The sequence below is a fragment of the Numenius arquata genome, chromosome 3 (genome assembly GCF_964106895.1).
Source record: "Numenius arquata chromosome 3, bNumArq3.hap1.1, whole genome shotgun sequence".
Classification (NCBI taxonomy): Eukaryota; Metazoa; Chordata; class Aves; order Charadriiformes; family Scolopacidae; genus Numenius; species Numenius arquata.
The window spans coordinates 56,758,765-56,781,536 of NC_133578.1; the positions used below are offsets into that span (position 1 = coordinate 56,758,765).

Here is a 22,772-nt window from a genome sequence, read left to right on the forward strand (position 1 = left end):
GCACTGACTATTCATCTTTTCTTGCTCTTATGCAGAATGAGCTCAGGGAAGCCTTGATATTCAGTGATGATATTTGGTATCTTTGAAGCAGAGTTTGGCCTTCAATTGCAGTGTTACACTTCTGTATATCAGAGCTATGTCTTTAAGCATGCTAAAAGACCATTAATAATCTAAATCTGTAAACACAGATCTCAACTGTGTCAGAATATTGAACATTTTTTATTAAGTGCTAACTACAGCTAACATTTATGGAATTAAATGTAGTTTTCCTTTTAGCTAAATTAAACCTGAAAAACAGCTATACCAGAAAAAAAATGAGGGTTGTAACATTTTAAATTTTTTAAATTAATGAGGCCAGTACCTTTCTGGTTGACCATGTCTTCTGTTTTGTTGACCTTGCACAAACATGAACGTTAGAGTTCACTGTGTGTTCATAATCCTGTGCTGTGCTCTGTTCTTTGGAGGCTAATTTCTCTTTAGAAGTACAAATAACAGGTTTTGTTTGAATTTCATATTTAGAAAATCAGTGTGTAAAGGTGAATAAGTTACATCTATGGAGTGCAGCCGAGAGAAATGGTTAACATTTAATACCGCACTCTGCTAGCTCAAGTTTGTAGTTTCTGGCAGCAAAGTGGTTCTGGGATTTGCAGGAGGCAATTCAATGAATGGCCTTTTATTTTCGTACTTTTACCATAGCCATATAGACTGAATTAAAATAAAAAAGGAGAATGAATAATTGTTACTGGTACAAATTCTTTCTTTGGCTCTCTCTTTGTGCCTCTAGAAGTCACAAATGATAAAACAATCACTTCTGTAGTGCAATTTAGTTGTCATTTATCTTTTACATGGCAAGTTTAATAATTTTAGTAAATGTCAGATCTCAGGAAAAATTATAACTAAAAAGTGAATGTAATAGGACCAGGGTGACTATATTTTCATAATTAAAAATTACATTATTAAGCAATACCATTTTGTTTTCTACTTGGTCATTAGCATGATTATTATGTTCCTTTTTCTGCCCCTTCTTCAAGCCAAATCCTTGTTTGTCCCTTTGTGTACTCTGGAATGTATTTATCTATTTGTTTATTTATTTATTTTATTAGCTCATTTTCATCATCTCTTTCTCACTGGTGTGAGTTAAATACTTAAAGGGTGGGTCTTGTAAGGATGGGGCCAGTCTTTTTTCAGTGGTGCCCAGTGACAGGACAAGAGGTAATGGGCACAAACTTGAACATAAGAAGTTCCATCTAAACATGAGGAGGAACTTCTTTACTTTGAGGTTGGCAAAGCCTGGGAGCAGGCTGCCCAGAGAGGTGGTGGAGTCTCTGTCTCTGGAGACGTTCCAAACCCGCCTGGACACGTTCCTGTGCAACCTGCTCTAGGTGGACCTGCTGTGTCAGGGGGGGTTGGACTAGATGATCTCCAGAGGTCCCTTCCAACCCCATATCATTCTGTGATTCCGTGAATTCTTACAAAACTCTGGCTAGACACTGGAAGTATTTTCAAAGTTATACCTATGGTATTCCTTCACTTACAGACATTCTTTTCTTCTCTAACCCAGGTCTTTTTCTTTCCACGAGCTCTAGCTCACCTCTCTTCCTCAATTTCCAACAATTTTTCAAACGTTCATAAGTGTCCTTTCAGATTTGTGGTGAAGTAAGTGGATGCTTCTCTCTTAAGCTTTGAGAAATCTTGATTATGTGCCTTTCAGTGAAAACGGACCTTACCACATTCTTTACTAACCAAAAGGAAGACAGGCACAGACATTTCAAAGGGATAGTTACCTGTTTCAGAAAAGTAGTGCAGTACGATGTCATTTCAAGTTAAGTAGAAAATGTCGGTGACCTGGAGTCAGTGACTCTTAACGCAGAGTTGTAAAATCCGAGGTAGTATCTATGTATGATATGCAGTGTATACACAACTTTTTCTGACATTTCTGTATGTGCAGCACCGTGCCCTGTAATCATGACCTGGTGTTTCAGAAAGTGACATTAGAAAGGGCCCATTTCTAGGGACTCCAGTAAGTGTATCATCTTCACAGAATAACAGGAGGTTAAGTTGCTCCAAACACAGTTTTCCCAATTTCTGGTCCAGTGTTTTGTCAGCTGATATTACATGCTTGAATGGGTCCCTTTGTGTAGTTTATCTGCCAAAGTAAGTTTTTATTATGCAGCTTGTAGTAGGATTAACCATGAATTTTGCTACAGTGGCATTAGTCAGGGGTTGGTACTGGGACTGGTGCTGTTTAACACATTTTGTGACATGGATGTTGAGATTGAGTGCACCTCAGCAAGTTTGCCGATGACACCAAGCTGTGTGGTGCAGTAGACACACTGAAGGGAAGGGATTGAGAGTTGGGCCTGTGCGAACCTCACGAAGTTCAACAAGGCCATGTGTAAGGTCCTGCACGTAGGTCAGGAAAATCCCAAGCACAAATACAGCTTGGGCAGAGAATGAATTGAGAGCAGCGCTGAGGAGAAGGACTTGGGGGTGTTGGTGGGCAAGTGCAACGTGAGCCGGTAATGTGTGCTCACAGCCCAGAAAGCCAGCTGCATCCTGGGCTGCATCAAAAGAATCGTGGCCAGCAGGTCGAGGAAGGTGATTCTGCCCCTCTCCTCCGCTCTTGTGAGACCCCACCTGGAGTACTGCATCCAGCTCTGGGGGCCCCCAACATAAGAAGGACATGGACCTGTTGGAGTGGGTCCAGAGGAGGGCCACAAAGCTGATCAGAGGGCTGTAACACCTTCCCTGTGAAGACAGGCTGGGAGAGCTGGGGTTGTTCAGGCTGCAGAAGAGAAGGCTTCAGGGAGACCTTATAATGGCCTTCCAGTACCTGAAGGGGGCCTATAGGAGAGATGGGGAGGGACTCTTTATCAGGGAGTGTAGTGATAGGATGAGGGGTAATGGTTTTAAACTGGAAGAGGGGAGATTTAGATTAGATATTAGGAAGAAATTCTTTACTCTGAGAGTGGTGAGGTTGCTCAGAGAGGTTGTGGATGCCCCATCCCTGGAGGTGTTCAAGGCCAGGTCGGATGGGGCTTTGAGCAACCTGGTTTAGTGGGAGGGGCATGGGGAGTTGGAACTACATGATCTTTAATGTCCCTTCCAACTCTAACCATTCTATGATTGGATGATGCTATGAAAACCCATTTGCTTTAGTAAAAAGAAAACAGCAAGGACAACACTTCTTATGATAATATTTTGACAGAAAGCAATGCATTTTAGCTGCAAGAGGTTTCATTCTGTAATGACTTAGTGAAAATCCTTTGCTGGACTTTAAATCATAGCCTTTCTTGATGTTCACTTTAAAAAAATAATAAAAAAATAGCTATCAAGGCAGATGAGATTAAAGCAGAATGCATCTAATTTTCTTTGTAATTCCAAATAAACTGGGAAGCTTCAGAGGGACATAGCATTCTAAAGTTCCAAATCAGTGCACAAAACCAATTTTTTTTCACAGAGGTAGATTAATTTTAATTAAATCTTGTTGACTCTGGCATGAGGTGCTGGGCTGACAAAAAAAGGACCTGCCTTAGTTGTATCTTTATGCTCCAGTTAGAATTTGAGAACTCCTTTAAGCTAGAAGAGGAATCACAATTAGTTCAACAATCTCAGCTCTTGAATATAAAAAATTTGACAACTCAACAGTTAGTTCAGCAATTTCACCTCTTCATGATGCTGAGATAATTGCATTTTATTCCTAGAATGGACATCTAATGATTCGTCTTCCTGTATCATTCATTAAAAGGGACTGGAACAAAAAGGAATTCTTGAAAGAAACCCAGTTTAACTTGTGTTTCCATTTCTTAGAAAACATTGTATATTTTGGGTGTTTCCTATGTCTTGTAAATACAATGTCAAGTAAATACAATGACTGGAGAATTTATTTTCATTTAGAAAATATGTATCAATATTTAAAGCAAGAAATTGGATCTTTGAATAAAGTTCAAAGCAAAAATAATTTAATTGTTACTCAGTAGATTTTTTTGGATGCAGAGATTCTTCCTTGAACAAGAATATCAATTATGAAGACCCTGACAATCGGACAAGGAAAAGAGGAAGCTATGTCATTAAATAATGGATAAGGGAGGAATATTTTGTGGATGAGACTCATTCAAAACGAACTCCGGAGCTTTGGATATTAATGCAATGTCATTAATGCAGTGTAGTACTGTTTTAACTTCTCCTCCTCAACAGACTTGTTTTGGATGATGATATGCTACATTGCATTAATGACTGATGCACTGGTGCAGATCAGGGCCATTCATTCTTACCTATCTCTTCGCTCCTCCTTCAAGTACTTAAGACCGCTTATGAGAATGCTTGTGTCCCATTTGTAGATATTCACAAAACTGTCAATTAGTTTCAGAGTTAAGCCCGGTGAAGCTAACTAAACCAGGACGTGTCCCTCAAGACAAGCATTTTAAATTTCATGCTCTGTGTGGCATATGGGTACTTCTTTCAGAAGCATTTATCTCTGAAAATGAGATTTATTTGGAAATTTATACTGTGATATATCACCAATATCATGAAGCCTTACAGTTAAGATAACAATCAATTATGAAATTAACCCTAACCCCCTCCCCAAAGCTTTTAATGACATAGCCAGCACTGCCTTTTCTCCACTAATGTAAGACTCCAGTATTAAATGGAAATCTTTCCAAAGTAAAATATTTGCACTGCCTTAATGCTTATAAAACCCAGGCTCCGTGACACTGTCAAAGGAAATGAATTCCAGAGGTGTATGATCATCAGGAAAATATTCTTCTGGTATTTCAATCAGCTGAAGATAGGAGCAACCCAGGAGACCATAAATCTTATAATGACATGAAAGGAAGATAAATTAGTCTCTTTGAACTCGTTCCCAAGATATGGAAGGCTCCAACTTTTTTCCAGTGTACTGAACAGCAGAAATTAATAAACAATCCAGTGCATAGATGTGTTCTCTTAGCTTCTGCTTCACAAAATTAAAAGGCTAATCTTAATCTTACTGTCATTTGGAGAACGATCTATCTTCTCGTTTACACATACGTTAGCCTTTGTTTCCATCACAGATCACCTGGACACATTGACACCCAACACAAGTTTGGAGGCCTTTAAAGGTTCAAATCAGTCATCTGAAAGTAGAGATACTACAATAAATCTCTTAAGATATTTTCCAGGTGACTAAACGGAATTTCTAAAATGAATTAAACTCCCCAGTTCACATGGAATGAGAAGCAATTTCTGCAACCTATAGCCACCATGGACTTCAAGATCAATGTAACTGTTACTTTCTTTACATCATAAGGAGCTTTACGATCAGCCTGGTCACCCAAAGAAGTGTTTGTGTAAAGGGTGTCATCCAAATAGGATAATAACTGTGTCTTTCACAGAGAGAACATACATCTCTCTACCCAAGTGCATATATTGAAATTATTGCTTTGCTGGGTGCATTTACGTTGTTGGTAATCATCAGTGGACTGTTGTAAGATTTAAGTTTTGCTGTCTCCTTTGTGGTAATCATGTCCTCTCTTAAATTGGTATAATTTGGTGAATAAGCAAGTAAGTACAGGTAAGTAAGTAAAAAACCCTGAGGAAATCAACTTTCACCTTGAATACGTTATCCTGAGGCGGAGAGAAAAGACAGATGTCTGAAAACTGCTAGTGTGTGCACTTTCATCTTCTGTTTTTAGTATTTTACATTATTAATCGTGCGTAATACTTTGTTAGTAATATCTTAAATCACCTTTTGTTTTTTTTGAAAGGTGACAAATTACAACTTTTAATGAAAGTGAAGAACAGAAGTCTCTTTTGTAGCAGATAAAGTTTTCAATGCATTTTTTCAAAAATCAAACAAATCTCTGTTCTAGGCCAGCACTTCTTGACTAATGAGACACATCTCATTGGTGAACCATCCAGAACTGCAAATGAGGCATAAAGCAGGATTCATGTACTGTAATGAGGTGCAAAGAAATATCAATTGATTGTGAGTCAGCTTAAGGTAAAATTGGTTGAAGTATACTACTCTAAACTACACGTTCTGCAAGGTGCAGCATCTACTGCATATTGAGCCTCCTGTATCAATGTGTATTGCACGTACTTCTCTGCTTATTCAACCAGAGTATAAGAGCTTTCTGTTCCTGTCAGGTAATGTAGCTATTTCTTCAGTCAGGGAAATGAAGTCTCAGTTAGACTTCTGACTCTGATTGCCTGATTCTTCCATCTTAGTAGTATTCCTTTAATACTTTTAAAAATATTATGTATGTGTTTTACGCCTCATCTATGAACATGGATGAATGTATATATTCGTATTAAATGCTTAGGATGTATAGCTGGTGCAGTAAGCTGTCAGAGACTCTGAGGCAAGTGGGGAACTGCTTATAGGATCATTCTGTGATGCAGAATTTACAGACATTATTTTGTGGAGAAAAACAGATGTATTTCTCCTGTAGGTAGCCTACCAGTCCTGCAGACACGAAACAAAATTAGCAGTATGTATGAATTATTTTAGTACAAACTAGAATCATGGTCTTGCAGGTTGAAGAAGTAATTTTTACATTTATTAGACAAATAGGTTGTTTTTTGCCAAGTGCAGTTTCTGCCCCGGCAGCATTTTAGTTAAATTATGTCTTAGTTCAGGGCAGTGGGTTAAAAAACACTTATCCCTAGATTTTAGGGATTTTTTTTTTTTTTTAATATGGGAGATCTATCTTCTATAGGAATTTTGCTAGAAAATATACATATCCATAAAATGTCTGGATTATATGCTGGGACAATGCATGGATAAGAAAAAGGGAGAGACTGTACACACCTGGATTTTTTTCTGACATGGTGTCAGAACACAACCAAGGCAGGAATTGGAAAGTGTTCTCAGATCCAGTAATAGAAATGCAACCACAGACTTATATTCATACCTCCTAAATAAGGTGCTTAGACAAGCGTAAGAACACTTCATTGAACCTATTTTTGCTTACATGATATTTTTTTTTTCTACATGGTTCTCTTTCTCTCTATTGATTATACAGGAAGAAAAAGATGGCTAGGCTTCTAAACTACGCACCTTAGTCATATATATTGGAGTGGAATGAATCTGGGTGTCTGTGTTAATAACTTCAGACGATGATTCAGGCAACCTAATTTCAACCTCTGAATTTGCCTAAAATCTTCATTTTTAAGCACAGAATTCCCTAAGCAAGGAATACTTAGAAATGCCCAGATATGGCACGTAAGGCAGGAACTAGCCACTGAAGCTTTGTTAAGGACCAGAGATAGGCAACAACATACTTAAAACTTAGTGTTCGGAGTTTTTTTTGTAAACGTGTCACTTAGCATATAATATTATTACCAGAATAGCAAAATCCAAAGTGCCTTATTCCACTTGTGCTAGGAAAAAACCTCAAACTCAACACTATACCATTTTATGGTACAGTTTTTAAGTTTTCATGGCATGTTTTTAAGTCACAAGATAGAACTTGTGCTTTTTCTCTATTTTGTGCTGTGCCCTAGCAATATATAAGCTTTTTGTTTCACCAAGTGAGTTGTATATATATTATGTAATCTTCAGAGGGGTAAGAAGGACAGAGATAAGAGAAATAATTAAAATTAAACATTTCATGTAATTATTTTCAACTGTTCTTATCATATTTAAATAAAATTTCCCATATTGCCTTTCAACTAAAGTATTAAAGAATATTCCTTGGAGAGGTTTGAGAAGCCATAATCTATATTGAGCTAAGGAAATTAACCAATAAGTCAAAGTTATTAATGTTAAAGATAGCTTAAAAATAATTATACTGGGAGGTATACCTAGTTCTGAGGTGTACCTACTGATTCATTTCAAAAAGTAGTACTGTCATGGTATAGTCTATCATCATTAATAACAAAAGGATTTAAAATGATTATTTTCGTATTTCCCTTGTCCAACTTATTTGTTTTTTTCCTCTGCCTTACTCATCCTGGAATGCGCAATTTGTACGGTCACTGCCAGTTTTTGTATGTGTCCATACTAGGCCTAACAGCAGGATTTCCCAAGTGAACATATGGCACATTTCCTAGTATCTGCATAAGGAGCAAAATCAGACCTGTCATTGTGTTATCTGAGTTTTAAAAAATGCAGATTTCTTTTAACACTGAAACTATTTATAATAAACAGGTCATCTAGCATTTAACTTGCACAAGTCTTCATTTTTTCCTTTCGAAGATTTAGAATTTAATAAAGCCATAACTGGTCAAAATAAGATAAAATCTCAGCTTCCAAGTATTTCACTTGTAAAATATATTCTTTCCAAACTAGTAAGTACGCAGGTAAAATCTCATGTTTAACTTGCTTGCCACCTTTTAGAAAGTTTTAAAGCCATATTGATTAGTGGATCATTATTATTTTTGTCATTTACTTAAACCATGATGAGACACAGGAAAATGGATTGTTTTGTCTCATCACAGAACTTCAGCACACCTAATCAAGGACAGTTGGCACTTTCCTGCTAAGGAAGTCCAAAGCTCATCTGGAATCTCCCATCAAGACTTCGCCTTTTGGGCTGATGTAGTCCTTTCTTGGGAATCTATAAATGTCAAGGTTAATTTTGTCTTTTGTTAAAAAATAAGGCATTTCCTTGCCTTCCACACACACCCCCCCCCCCCCCCCGCCCCGTCTTGATGACATTATTTCTGAGAATTTTCAGAGATGGGAATATCCAGATTCCTGTAAAAGTGAAAAATGTAAACTGAAAGCTTATCTTTGTATTTTATCCTGAATGCTGGAATGTAAGTAGATTAATTAGAGCATCGTCTCAACCATTTGGAGTGTTGTGGTACTTGCTGGGTGAGTTCATGACTGAGGAACAGTGCACAGACTGCTTCCACTGGCACTAGAGGAGTTCCAATATTTGGAAACGTGCTAGAGGCATAGTGCTGAACTGCGCTTTTGGGTCTTGATCCAAAGACTGTTGGCATGCAGTGTTATCCCTGATTTCACTGGAATTAGCCTACTAAACAGTTGCTGCTACAGGGAATGGGAGCTCAACAGAGTTTGGAACAGTAAAGTTCTAGTACCCTAAACACAGCAAGTAAGAGAATGGATTTGGGTTCACACATCTTATCTGGGCCACTGACATTATTCTTTTCTGTAAGCTGAACCAGATAACTTCAGCTTCATTTCCTAAAGTATTGAAAAGTATGGAAACTGAGGAACGAGGGAGCTAAATGCAACTGAGAGAGGTGGTTCCATGAGCACCAGATTCAATACACCCTGTAATGGTGTCTCATGTTTTTCTATCCTATTTCCTCTGTGATGTGGTGGAGGATCACAATAACTTAAGCCCCTTTTGCTATCACTTATGATAATTTTGTCAAAGTGAAGATGGCAATGATGTGGCTATATACTGACCATATTCTGACTGTCTGTCTACTGCCAAAGCCGATGGGTAATGGCTCAGTTCTACTCACCCTTCCTCTGTGTGCACTGACTTTGGTCTTTCTCCTCCTATGATGATGCTGACTTTCACACTATTTTAATATTTATGTCCCTATGAAATTAACCAGTCTCCTCAAGCATATTAGTCATGGTGATAGATGGCAATATGGACAGGAAAATGGATAAACAGACTGTCCAGGTTTCTATGTCTCATATCCTTGGTTTCAAATCTGTAACTTAGGCTAAAAGAAGAGTATAGATTACTATTAAATGGCTAAATGGGAGTAATATGGAGAAGGACATTGAAAAGACTTGGAATATGAATATGGATAGAATGTCTGAAAAATGAAAGTAAGGAAACAGGGAAATGTGGAAGATACTGACATAAAAATGCAAGCAAGAAAAAACAGTATTTGATGGTTGAACATGAGGTTGGATTTACTTTCTTTAACATTACTGTACTTTGTTAGTGGATATTTTCTGTAACAAGGTTTGATCTCTTAGCTGGAATTTCAGTATCTTCCATCGTGGATCTGTGACCTGACTACCAGGGAATAAAATCAGTATCACTTTTCCATTTTCAATGAATGTTTAACTTAGTGAATTAAACAGTTCTTTCAATATTTAATTATTTGGCGGGAAGGAGAACAGCCTCAACAGCGAAGACAAGTTCCCTTTGGAATAACCAAGAGGGTGTTGATGAAGACTTTGTGGGCACTTTTGAGGAAGTCAGAAGAGAAACTTCGGACTCGGTTTTCCATGTTCCCAGACACTGTTCTAACTGCCAGAGTTCCTGTAATAAAAAGAAGGGTGTGCTTTGAATGACTGCTCAGGCGCCAGATCAAGGAGAGGATCCATTATTACAGTTCTTGGGCAGAGCCTGATGCTTCGCTGCAGCCTGGATTTAGGTACTTTTATCCTTTTGGGATTGGGGCTTTAGCTGCATCCCTCTCTTTATTATTTCCTATCCTAGTATTCAGGATATTGGCTTCTATGACTCCTATTCTTATGCGATTAAATTTACAGTTGTAGATTTTGCCTTAGTTCTTGCTGAATTTCTCTTGTGGAGCTGGACCTTTGAACACTGATGTGATGAAATACAAACAAATGTGTGCTTTACTCCAAAAGAAAGTCCGGTTGCATTTCGCTTGCAGTAGCGAAGTGAAATGTTGATCTTTGAATTTAATTTGTTAGTCCTTTAAAATCATGTCCCACCTTGGAACATTAGTTTGCTAATCTGACCCCAAATGAGTGGTAATAAAATACCATCCAGTGTGCAAAGCCACTCTTGTTAACTTACCTGTCTGAAAAGCATTTGTTCAGATTTGTTTTCATAATGAGAATACTTAAACAGTCAAACTTTTTTAATCCTAAATGCTTTGATAAGGATGTACTGGAGAGCAATGGTAGCTGCATTACAGGTATTTATGTGCTATTAATTACCCTATTTTATGTAGTGTCTAGATGAAAAAATAGAGGTTTGACTTTCGGTACATTTAAAAAAATCCCACTCTTGCCCCCAAACTCCAGTTGACTCACCTCTACCATTTTCTTCTGTGATTCCATCAAACTGTACTTATGTAATATCCACTAAATTAGAATCGAATCAAGTCCAAAATTATACTTGATAGTATCTTTTATCACAGAACAATCTTTGCCTTATGAGCTGTAATGTATAGCTTTAATGAGGTTGCATGACTTTACCTTGTTTAAGCTACAACTTTCTGTAAAGTGTCTTTTCTGTGTGGCTGTAATTAAGAAATAATACCTGTAAGTAATGTTTGAGATAAACCTATTATACAAATGAAGTTGACAATATATACAAATATGTTATCTGAAGAGCTTTCTGAATTCTAGATGAAAATTCAAAGAAGTTTAGTCTTATATTGAATTAGAAATGTTTTATATAAATTCAAAAATATGCATACATACTTGGGAGCTTTCTAGAATAACTTTTCTTCCAAACTGCTGGTTGCCGGAGGGTGTTTGTTAAGATTCAACGTGGCTAGAGAAATAGGTATCTGTATGGATCTCAGTGTAGCCTGGCTTAATGGATCCGATGATGCTTTCCCAGGCTTGTCTTTTCATTTTGAAATAGGCTGTCAGCCATGTCAGGTAGTTGCTTAGACTATCTGGTACTCATTTTTTCCATTCTGTGCAATATCTTTAAAGCAATTTGTGTTCATGTCTTTGAAATCCTTTATAAAACTGGTATAGAAATGAAATTTGTTATTATTAAACCATGATTAGCAAGAGTGTGTACATATATATGCAAGTATAAATACACACAATACTATAATAAAAATGACTATCAAAATTATTTGAATCAGGCCCTTGAATGTTAGGAAGTGCTAGAATCACAAGTACTTGAGTCGTGCTTGGCTTACGTAGTGCATGTTGAAGTATACAATTAGGGGTGTTTTGAAAAAAGGAGCCTGTGCATATAGGACCTTTTTTCTTGTAATATGAATATTGGATGGTCTTTTCCAGAATTCTTACATGAGGATTTTAACCTGGGAATAACTGAGGATGTAGTTTCCCAGATCTTAAAAATGACACTAAATCACTATGCCCTTCACCACAGGAAATTTTCTAATATAAAAGCTACTGACACGTTTGAAGATCACTAACAGGATTGACATAAGGTAACTAGTACCTGTACTGTTTTGTTCTCAAACAATATTAGTGTACAGGAAATAATTTTTTTGTGCAGTTCCACAGACTTCTTTTGATTGTCAGTTCCATTTTGGTCCTGAAAGGATGAGTACTTCAGTGGGCAGAGTGTACTCTGCTCGTGCTCCTTCATTCCATCTTCTCCATCCTTTTCTTGCTAGGCCTCTTTGCTTCGTTGATACTTCCAGCCCAAACTATTATCTTTTGGAAAAGGTGGGAGTAACTAAGAAGAGAGCTTAGTAGTAAGTCGACATTAGAGGGCCAATACAATAATACTGGCAACATAGTAAATATGGGAAAGAATTTTTTATTGGCCAGAGGGTCTCTTGGAGAGCAATAGAAGGGTCAGGAAAGACAATTCTGTTTATTTTTCTCTACCATTTATTTTTTTGAAATAAAAAAAAAATGTATTTCTAATCAACAGTAAGTTCCATCTTGATGAAAATTCCAGATGTCAAAAAAAATGTATATTTGCCCAACCCCTATGTCATTATAGTTGAATTTTCTGCTAGTAGCAACTACAGAGTATTTGCCTTTAAAAATATCCTTTTACTTTTATCTTTTCCCTATTAAAGGTTTTACTTGCATGACTATCTGTAGAGTACTTTTCATTCCTTACTGCAGAATTAAATGAAAAAATTAGAAGTTTTAAATGTGTATTCCATTTTGTCAGTAGTTTTAGAACAATTTTACAAAAAAAAGAATTTATGTAATAACTTCCCTAGAAAGGGGAATGTCCAGTTTTCAAGACATTGGTTGCAACTACAGGAGCATTTTGGCCTTGATGACCATTCATAAGGCACACTGAAATGGTGATATAATTGAAATATATGATACGGTATTGCTCTTGTACCTGCTCCATGGTTAATGTTGTCTCTGAACTGTTAAGTGGTGCATGTGAAACTGATAATTATTTGAATAACTTGAATCATTTTTAACAAGATGATTCTGCTTCTTGCAGATGAAAATTTTATCTTTTTGATGGAATGAAGTTAAGGCAAATTTTCTTATATTGTAATCATGAATTCTCTGTAATGTAGGTAAGGTGGTTACCAGGTATTAAGTTTCCATTTTACTATAGCAAGATAGCCATAAATACTCATTAGCTCCTACTCCAGGATCTCAACAATTACCAGATTTGCCATGCATATAGCCTGGTACTTTTAACTATGAATTGTAAGACGTTGCTCAAATACAAATGTTCAGATGTTTCCATAATGCACAGTATGCTATACGCATAAAAACAGATATTAAGAACTATTTGGTGTAGTACTTTGTAGGTTTTCACATGAGTTTTGGGAACAGTTTTGTTAGTGGCTATTTTCTTGATTTTTTTTTTTTTTTTTTTTTAATTTAACATGAATGTTATTATGGAGTCTTCTATATCTTTTTTAGAGGGATCCGGAGATGAATTTGTTCCTTTCCTTTGTTGTTTGAAAATCTGAGTTGTAGCTGCTGTCCTTCTGGCCAGAGAAGCCCGGATGGGTACTCCCTCCTGAGCACATCAATACAACACTTTAATTAGCTGGAAGGTTGCTTATTCCCATATCTTCTGGGATTAAAATCGCTTTCAGTGGAAGAGCTTTAATAATGGCCCTCATTTTCTGTTGGTTTATTCAGAGATTTTGTAATTAGTGCTAAGATGTTAAAAGCTGTGGATAGAAAATGAGATATTCAAGGAAAATCTTTTTAATTGTTATTTTTCAATTTGACAATGATAGAATATATTCTGTAATGTTATGTAATGCCATCCTCTGGCACAAGCGTTGAAAGAAAAGAGGAAAAATATGTTTTGTAGTCAGGGATACTTATTTTCTGTACATTTAACGGTATTCACTGTGCATATTATGCTGCAGAATCTCACTGTGTTCTGTTAGATGACTGATTCTGCTTCTTGCTCTTTGACTTTCTATACTGTATGTGTACCGGAGACATAGGCTTCTAAGACAGTGGGTTTTCCTGGAAGTAGACAGGTATGGGGCACCCAAAGAAGTGACTGATTTTGCTCGGTTCCATCATGGCTGATTCTGTGCAATAAACTTTTAAAAGATGCCGAAGACTTCTTATTGTGCAATGTAGTACATATATAATGCAGCCATTCCTTTTAGTGATTGTTCAAGTTTGCGTGATAAATCATTGCCTTGATGCTGTATGTACATTCCCTAACAGAGTAGTTACATGTAGAATGTATACTGTTTTCTTCAGTCATGAATTGATATTACATTTAAATGTTTGCACTGAAAAACCCATTATCTCATGTAAGGTACAGTATAGCTTTTCAGATATGAGATGAAAGGTCTATTGTTACAGTCTCAGTGCTACATGTTATTTATTATATGGAGAATATTTTTCGAGTGGTCTTTCTGTCCTGCAGAGCTGGCTTTACATTAAAAAGAAAAAAAAGACTTACATACACGGTCACTGATGTTAGTCCTTTTTACAGGGGAGGGAAGGAGGAGGGGAAGATGCAGAAATCCTCCTCCTCTTAGACAGTAGTAACAGTGTGAGGATGCCTTGTCCTCGTTTTTTTTACTTCTGAGATTTTATTGCTGGCAGCCAGATGTGCTGAAACTCCTGACGACAGCATCTATTCACTGCGTGTTTTTAATAGGCTTGGAGAAATATGAGTAGAGTACATGAAAGCAGCTCAGCTTCACACTTCAGCTGGGAATGCCCAAAAAGCTTACTGCTGTTTAGAATTCTTGCTACAGTCAGGAGAAAGCCGCACGGGTACTAAATCTTCTACGACTGAATTAGAAGAATAATGACTGTACAATTAGCTATCAGCCCCTGCTCATTTAGGCACAGTTTTTACAGAGATCAGGAGAAATATGGAACTTGATTGGCATGTTTGCATTTGATGGTGTGTGCAAAATAGATGACTTTTAAGACAGGTGGTGAAGAAAAATAGAAGGGAAGGAAAGAGAGAAAATGCAATTTGAGACACTGCGCCAGGTCTGCAATTCTGTTTTATCTCATTTTCATGGGGTTTTCTCATCCCCTCCAAACATTTTACAAAATGATCTTTTTGGACAAACGTTGAACAACACTAGGTGAGTAAAAATGAAACATTTTTGTCTTACCATTTCTGTGCTTATGCTGATAGTAATCTATTTGCATGTTTTTCAGTGGGGTACTTTTATAATTGCACTCTTAGATTTTAATGTTTTTATGGTAGCAGTGAGTCTCTTCTGTTGGTGCTTTTATGTTTTATGTAAGGATTTAAATGAGAACTCAATCTGCAGAAATAAAGCCAGCAAAGATAGAATAAAATATTTAAGATGGTTATGTATCTTTCAAATACATTAGCTACCATTAGAAGCTAGCAATATTAGCTGTAATCCTTAAAGCATATTAAATATTCATAAACAAATTTGTCTGAGAAAATGATTTCTGTGTGGATGTGGCAGTGAAAGGATTAAATGCTCAAAGATGTGTCTGTTTAACCATACATAATTTGTTGGAAGATGTAAATTAGTATTCCTGCATACCATTTGCAAAATAGGCAGAAAGCAGTTTCTTATTTTTAGAAGACTTAGATTCTGTGTGTGACGCTTTTCAATAACCTTTTTAAGTGGCCAAATTATAGCTGATCAGTGGATGCTTTGTAGCAGGTCAGTCAGCTCTGTAGGCTATCCATTTATGAATAGCTATTGTTTTGTGGGAATTAGAAATGATAGGGAGAAGTTGTTTATTGGTGTGAGGTGGTTATTAAATTGGTTTCTTAGGATTTTTTTGGGAAGTAAACTGAATTAATACTGAGTCATTTTTTTGGCATTTTTCAGTAAACATACTGTAATACTGATGCTTAGAACTTTTTCATACTGCTATTAAATATGAACAGTAAAAATGATTAAGAATTTTATCTAAAAGAGTGTGAGTGCAGATAAGGGAGAAAAAGAATCCTGTAGTTTTTTATAAAGGTAGTGCACTGATGGAAACATTCTGGAAAAAGGGTGGAAGTAATATTGCAGAGACTATATCCAGCATTTTAATCTTCTTCTCTGTATCTGTGGGAGAAATCCCTTTTAAATGGGATATTATTTCTTAAATACAGTGATACTTGCATTTAATACTTCAGAAAACTATCATTTTCTTTCCCAGAATATTGTTTTAAGGATTCTCTGCCTTACTGCTGGTGTTTCCTGTATAAGTATTGTAGTATTTATTTAATGTTACTGTTTTCAAGTTTTGATATCTTGGTTATGAATTTCTAATTAGGCATGCAAAATGATGGAGGTAGCTTTAGTAATCACGATCACTTTAATGTATTAAGATTTTTTTCAGATCTATATGAGATATGTAGTCAATGAGATTTTTCTTACATCTTTTTGGTGTACTGTGAAATCTTTGAAGCTCTACAAAATGGAGCAATAATTTATGTATTATCAGCTGTGATTGTAAAGCAGTGCATATTTCCAAGTGCACAGTTTCAGGCCTGCAGCAACCAACAAAGCCCTTAGCAACTGTTCTAATCAGCTACAAACCAAGTCCTGATTCTCTGGATCTGTTTTCGCAGATCAAAGTGCATGCTTTTTGAAGATCAAGGTGCATGCTTTTTGGTAATTTTTTTTTACAGATGTATGTGCGTGGTGCTTTTAGGTGTGTATTTTGCTTGTAAGTCTCTGGTAAAAGCTGCATATAGTATCAGTTTCAAATCAAAAGCCATCAGAGAATTATTTTATTGCGTTTGCTGTGTCTGAGATTTAGAATTATATTAGTTCTAGAAGACTGGGAATTAAAAGACTGTTAGGAAACCAAGCTTCCTAACTAGTATGGGCTGTCTTATTTAGGATGAGAATTTTTCTATAAGGACCAATGTTGTGGTTTTCTAGTTACCAATGCTTTTGACCTGAAGAAGACATTGTGCAATTTTTCAACAAAATGCAGCACTAATCATAAGAGACCAAGTCCTGCTTTCTGTCTTCTGAAGTTAAAGTTAGTTGAAAGTTATTTAAGGTTATTGAGTAAAAAGAATCTGTCTTCTCAATAGGTATCAGTATTCTAAATTTGATCTTGATAAAAGGACTTTGAAGAAGTCGTCTATTGAATAGTCACTAAAAAATCTTGCTGACATTTATTTCGGAGGCTCGTCCTTTTTGTTGTCTTACTGACATAAAAAAATACTTTATTTTTTCTAATTAAATCAATATAGTGTATATTTTAGGTAGATCTTTTACATAAAGCTTTGCACAATTAGTGTAACGTACTTGTTAAAAGCTAACTGTTCATGCATTAAGAGTTAATGTTTCAGAACTGTGGTAAGGAAAAAAAAAATACCTCTAGCTTGTAAAAGATTCCACTTTGATGAGGTATAATGTGGTCTGTTTCTTCAGCCTTTGAAGTTAAATATTTTGTCAGACTAAAAAGAGATGATCTTTTTTCTTTTTACAGTTTTTCTTTCTGTTTTTAAGTCTAAAAAGTAAGAGTCAGAGTCCAGAAAGATAACAGCTGACATTAAGCACAGAATGATTAATTGCTGCTTACAAAAAGTCATAATGTGAAGAAAACAGGTTAATGCATACTACCAGTACAGTAAATAAAGGAATATAAAACAGGAAGTCATAGGGAACCAGATAGTATGCCTATAACTGTAACTGAAAGTACATTCCTATTAATTTTCGCATGATCTGTTCTTGGAGCTCTCAGTTCTTCTGAAAGTTTAGATGCGCTGTGATTTTGGTGCAGGAAAACCAGTTATCTTGGCCTCCACTTTCTGATATTATACCAAACGTTAACAGGAACATATATCACACTGTTTTTTTCCATAGAGACCTTACATGAGTTGGTTTTTATTTGCATATTATTTGCTTTGCAGTAGCTGATGTGAGAGGACCCAAAGGATATTAAACTCCTTGTGAGTTAGATTGATTTTACCTTTTAAATGGGTTTAGTTATCCTCTGCTAAGAGCTTCTGTTGGAAGAATGTTGGCAGTTTAGTTCTCTTTTGCTTGCTACAGGGCAACCCTGCTGTAAGGTGCTATTATGGGTGTAAAAGTGATAGATGGTTTACTGGGTCTTCTTCCTGGTCCTGCACGTCTTTATCTGACATTACCAACTCCAACCAGTTGAAGCAGTAAGAGCTATGATTTAACTCAAAATTGTTTCACTGATATTGGGGGCTGTAGTGCTATTTCCTGCGTAATAGACTACTTCCTCTTGAAAAATGATTAAAATTACCTCATGTCAGGAAGTTGCAAGAATTGTTCTGCATTCTTAGCATTTGGCAAATACCTAGTTTTGGAATAAATTCTTCATGTGTCTGGGAAAAGAGAGTATGGGAAAAAAAATCATGAGACCTTTTCCAAAAACATACTAAGTGCTTACATTACATCCAAATTCTAAAGCAGCATCCACAGGATCTTCAGTGTTTTTGCAGTCTAAAATTTTTCTGATGACTTTAATTGACGTACTTTTCATTCAAATGACTAAAGACAATGAAATAAAGCTTTTAAATGTCTTTAAAAACCCGTAGTTATCAGATAAGCTGGATTTTCTGATTGCCATTCTTCATTTAGAGTTTAGCGTACAAATACTGTGCTGTCAGATGCTCTATTTGTAACAGCATGCTTTGCGAAGCCACAGTTGCTTTAGGCAATATTCAGATTAACACATCACTGCGTAATGGCGAGTATCCTTTGTGACTAAAATTGATACAAACTGTACAGAACAGTATCAGTCCAATTTTACCATTCCAGTATATATTAACAGCTTTTCTCTGAGAATAAGCAGTGGATTTACCTAAACGTGGTTTCTCCTGCGACACGTTGTTACTTTTTTGTTAAAGCTATGTGAAAGTGAATTTGTTGTCTAGGTTGGCCACACAGGGGCATAAGATAACTATATTCCGCCCAAAAATAGTACAAAGGTTGTTCACAAATTCTGTGTACAGCAGAGACTTAGGAATGGTCTGTGTTTCGAAATTAGACACAGTTTAAAAAATTAAGCTGTATTTTCTTTCTAAATTAAACCCCAGTATTTTAAAAGATTCTTAAGAGTTTTCACTTTTCCGGTCCCTTGGTAAGCGTCTTTTACATAAATACATTGATTTTCAAAAGGTTAATAAAATACCTAATAAATTAGTCTGTTCATGAAACCAGATATTTACACAGAAAATATAATTTTAGCAGAAAAATATGATTTATTTTCATTATTTAATTTTATGTTTTATTTCCTAAATATACCTATGAGCTATTTACTAATGCTCCATTTTATAATGAAGCCATCACATGATGTCAAGTATTACTGGCACAGGCAATTGTTATTTGTCATGGTGCAAGTAATGATTACTTTGACATTGAAGGAAAGAGATCATTTTCTGTTCCTTGGGAAACAATTTTGGCGAGATATTTCTGTAGAATAGATCTAAGGGTTTTTTCTGACTCTATATCAGTTCAACAAAGCAAGAGGTTTGCTATAATTCTAAGAGCATGTTGCATTTTCAGCTATTATCAGTCTAACAGCCAAGGATAAAAACACACTGATGGTATTAGAACTGAGAGTATATTGTCATATTCTGATATACAATAGTGAATAATAACTGAAGCTGCCTCTTCTCACTTCCAAAAACTAGCTTGTCTATAACTACCTTTAAAATTTTAGCTTGTTGGGATTTTCACATCTGCTCCCTTTTTACCTCCATACTAGATTCATATAATCCCATTTTAAATAATTTCTTGGAATTTGCAGATGATGTGCTTTCTAAATTGGAAAATCATGCAATGTTTATTTTATTTGTACTCCTACTATGTATTTTCTCCTTAAGGAGTTAAAGGCATAGTAAAGCAATTTCCTCCCCTGATTCTTAACTCTGTGTCTTGCATCAGACACAATCAGAATTCCAAAAGTAAGCTGACACAAGCCCTAGATACCTGTATTACTTTGGAGAGGTTATCCATGTCAAATTATCTTCTATCTTTTTTTCTTTCTAAAATTAGAGACATAGCAATATCCAGATGAATCCCTATGTGCATATGTACATAAAACCAACTGTAAACACAAGGGGAAGTCTCACTGAAACAGCAAGTTGTATATAAAAGGCAGAGAGAGACTCTTACAGCTGTGCGTTTGGTGTTTTTTACACCGTTGCCATGCATCTCTCTCATGGAGCGCTCTGTGTCCTCTTTGAGCTGGAGTAAGTATATCTAACACCATCCATCCTTTGCCCCTTATGTGTTACTTTGGGAGAAAGTGGGACAAGTAGCATGAGTTTTTAAATCTTCTCATCTTTCTATTTCCCTTGGAGGAAGCAACTGAACGTACTAACTTGCCCCAAAGCTATTTCTTTCTGAGAAGTTCTGTATTCCATCCTGTCTTGGCAACTGTTGGTTTTTGGGTTTGTTTTTTAAATCCCTATTTCTAGGAAAACCATCCCTGTAACATCCTGTTAAAAGATATTTTCAGAGAGAGAAAAGTAAGAGGTTTCCGTACAGAACCATTTCTCTTTCCATCTCTTCCAGCTCTGGAGAGAGATACCTTCTGTTACTTCCACCTCAGTTGCTACAGATTTAATAAGGTGACATATGCTTCCTCCATGAATCTTACAGAGCTGTGGATATTTGCAGCCATAACAGGTTTCTCTCTATTCTCATTGTGCATCAGCTGCTGTTATCTGATGATGGCAATAAAATCCTAGCTGGCATATGATTTTAACCTCCCACCAGGAAGAAAAAAGAGGTTGGGTCAGAGCTGGGTAATTTATTTTAATTCAGATAGTATGTTAAATTGACAAATTTAAATAATCCTAAATTTGGAAATGATTAAACATGCCTTAAAACTTGATTATTTTTTTTCCTCACCTGGGTGAGAGCAACAGAAATCTAAGCTATATTTGAGTTACCAAGTTCAACGTTTTTGGTTAGAACATATAAAAAGAATCTCTTTCCATTCTTGAATAACTCAAATAATTTCTCTCATGCTCAGAACATCCACGTAAGTTGTGGCTATTACCTTCTTTTTCTGGAAGACGAAAAGGCAGAGGCCATGATATTGAAAAATGAATAGTGATTTTGTGTACTCAACTTGAAACATTTTTAAAAAAATTTGTTCAATGACAAGAGCCCAGTAGTTTATGAAAACTGCATGTTCCAACAGGGACATCCAGAAAGCAAGGTTACTAGTCATGACCCTTGATTAGGTAATAGACACATTTGGGGATGGATTGAGCTGTGATGACTGAAATAACAACTAGCCCTAGCTATCCATTTTACCCTTCCTCAGCGTGCTGTCACTCCGGTAACACTGGCATGAATGCTATGCCAATCTGCTCAGTACTGCCTCAGTGTAGAGTTTGGTAAATTGGTATGAGGCAAAGTCAGTATGCCAGACTGTTTGCTGTAGCTGGTCAGACTAATTTTCATAAATATTTCTGTTTTCCCAGCTGTATGGTCAAAAACTCCTGTTGAGAGTCTTCACCAGTCCTGCTTTGCTCAGTACCAAGGAGTCCCTCACTTGTTTTCACTGCATTTTTATCCTTTTAGCTCTTTTACGTTTGGGTCAGCAAGTTAAATCACGTGCATGTTTATGGCACAACATGCTTACTAATGGCACAATTTATCTGCTAGGTCAGTAATAGTAATTATAATGCCTTGTAGAAACATGGACCTCCAAAAAGCAAAACTTTCCTTATCAGAACTAAGATATGTCTGTGTGTTCCTTGATGGAGAAGCTTTGCCAGCTGTTTCTGTCACCATTTATAGACTCACTGAAGCAGTGGAATGGAGGAAGACCATTTCTGTTGGTGTGGGCCCTGCTGTTGCTTGATGGCTTTTTTGACTCTTTTTTTGATCTTTTTGGCATAGTGTCATTCTGGGTAAGAACAGAAGGGAAGCCAAACCTTTTTAAACTCTACTATCAACTTACTAACCACAACTTACAGGTGGACAGAATACCACAAATAAAACCAGGACGTTTGGCTGTGTAGATATAGATAAACTGGGGAGGATGGAACAGTATTGCAGCTACATTGCTGCTTTCCTTTCAGGTGAGACAGGACTATTCTACCAGTTTCTAACCGTGGACCTAGTGTCCCTTTAGATTTCTCAGGAATGTGCTCTTGATTTTGCACTGTAAAGGTAGAATGAAGGTTTACTCATAGAAAACACTGTGTTTCGAAACAGTTCAAGAAAGATTGGTATCTGGGCCTCAAGTGATTTACAAAGTTCCAAGACAAGGAATAAAAAATATAATATTGGCCCCTGAAAAACAGTGAAATCTGAGATGAGTATTGGAGGTATCACTATCATTTTAGCTTTACCCCGAGCTAGAAGGTTTGAAGGAAAAGTTGGAAGTATTTCAAGTCCTTGGCTTCACTTCAGCATGTGCTTTGCAATAGGGAGGCAAAGGCAGCTTCTGGCAGTTGCTTTTTGGTTTCTGCCTTTTTTTTTTTTTTTTCTTAACCTGACAAGAAATAATTATGAGAATGAGAAATGAAATAAAAAGTAGTTGTGTATCAAGAGTTTTGTCCCAAATTTGTCTGACAGGGATTACAGATTGAATTGCTGAAACATAACTTTTACTGGTTTAGAATAAGAGTTGAGTTAGATTTATTGTACAGAAGTCAGAGTGAACTTCTACTGTGTCTTTATTTATAAGAATGAAATATGTCTTGATTAATACACTTTATCCTCCCTGCAATTTTTGGCTTATCTTTATGATTAAGATATACTTCCAAATTCCTATCTTCTGGTATTCGAGATAATTTTTT

General features: G+C 36.2%; 1 protein-coding gene across 40 annotated transcripts in view; it reads left to right on the forward strand.

The window, feature by feature from the left end:
• RIMS2 (regulating synaptic membrane exocytosis 2) overlaps positions 1 to 22,772 on the forward strand; it is a 471,979-nt gene that overhangs the window by 125,857 nt on the left and 323,350 nt on the right. For 15 of the 40 annotated variants that reach the window (XM_074145876.1, XM_074145894.1, XM_074145897.1 and 12 more), the window contains exon 1: positions 14,999 to 15,120. The exons of the other annotated variants lie outside the window; for them this stretch is intronic. In XM_074145876.1, coding sequence (XP_074001977.1) covers positions 14,999 to 15,120 — 122 coding nt within the window. Of the gene's footprint in view, positions 1 to 14,998; positions 15,121 to 22,772 lie in introns of those variants that run through there. 40 annotated transcript variants of the gene reach the window in all.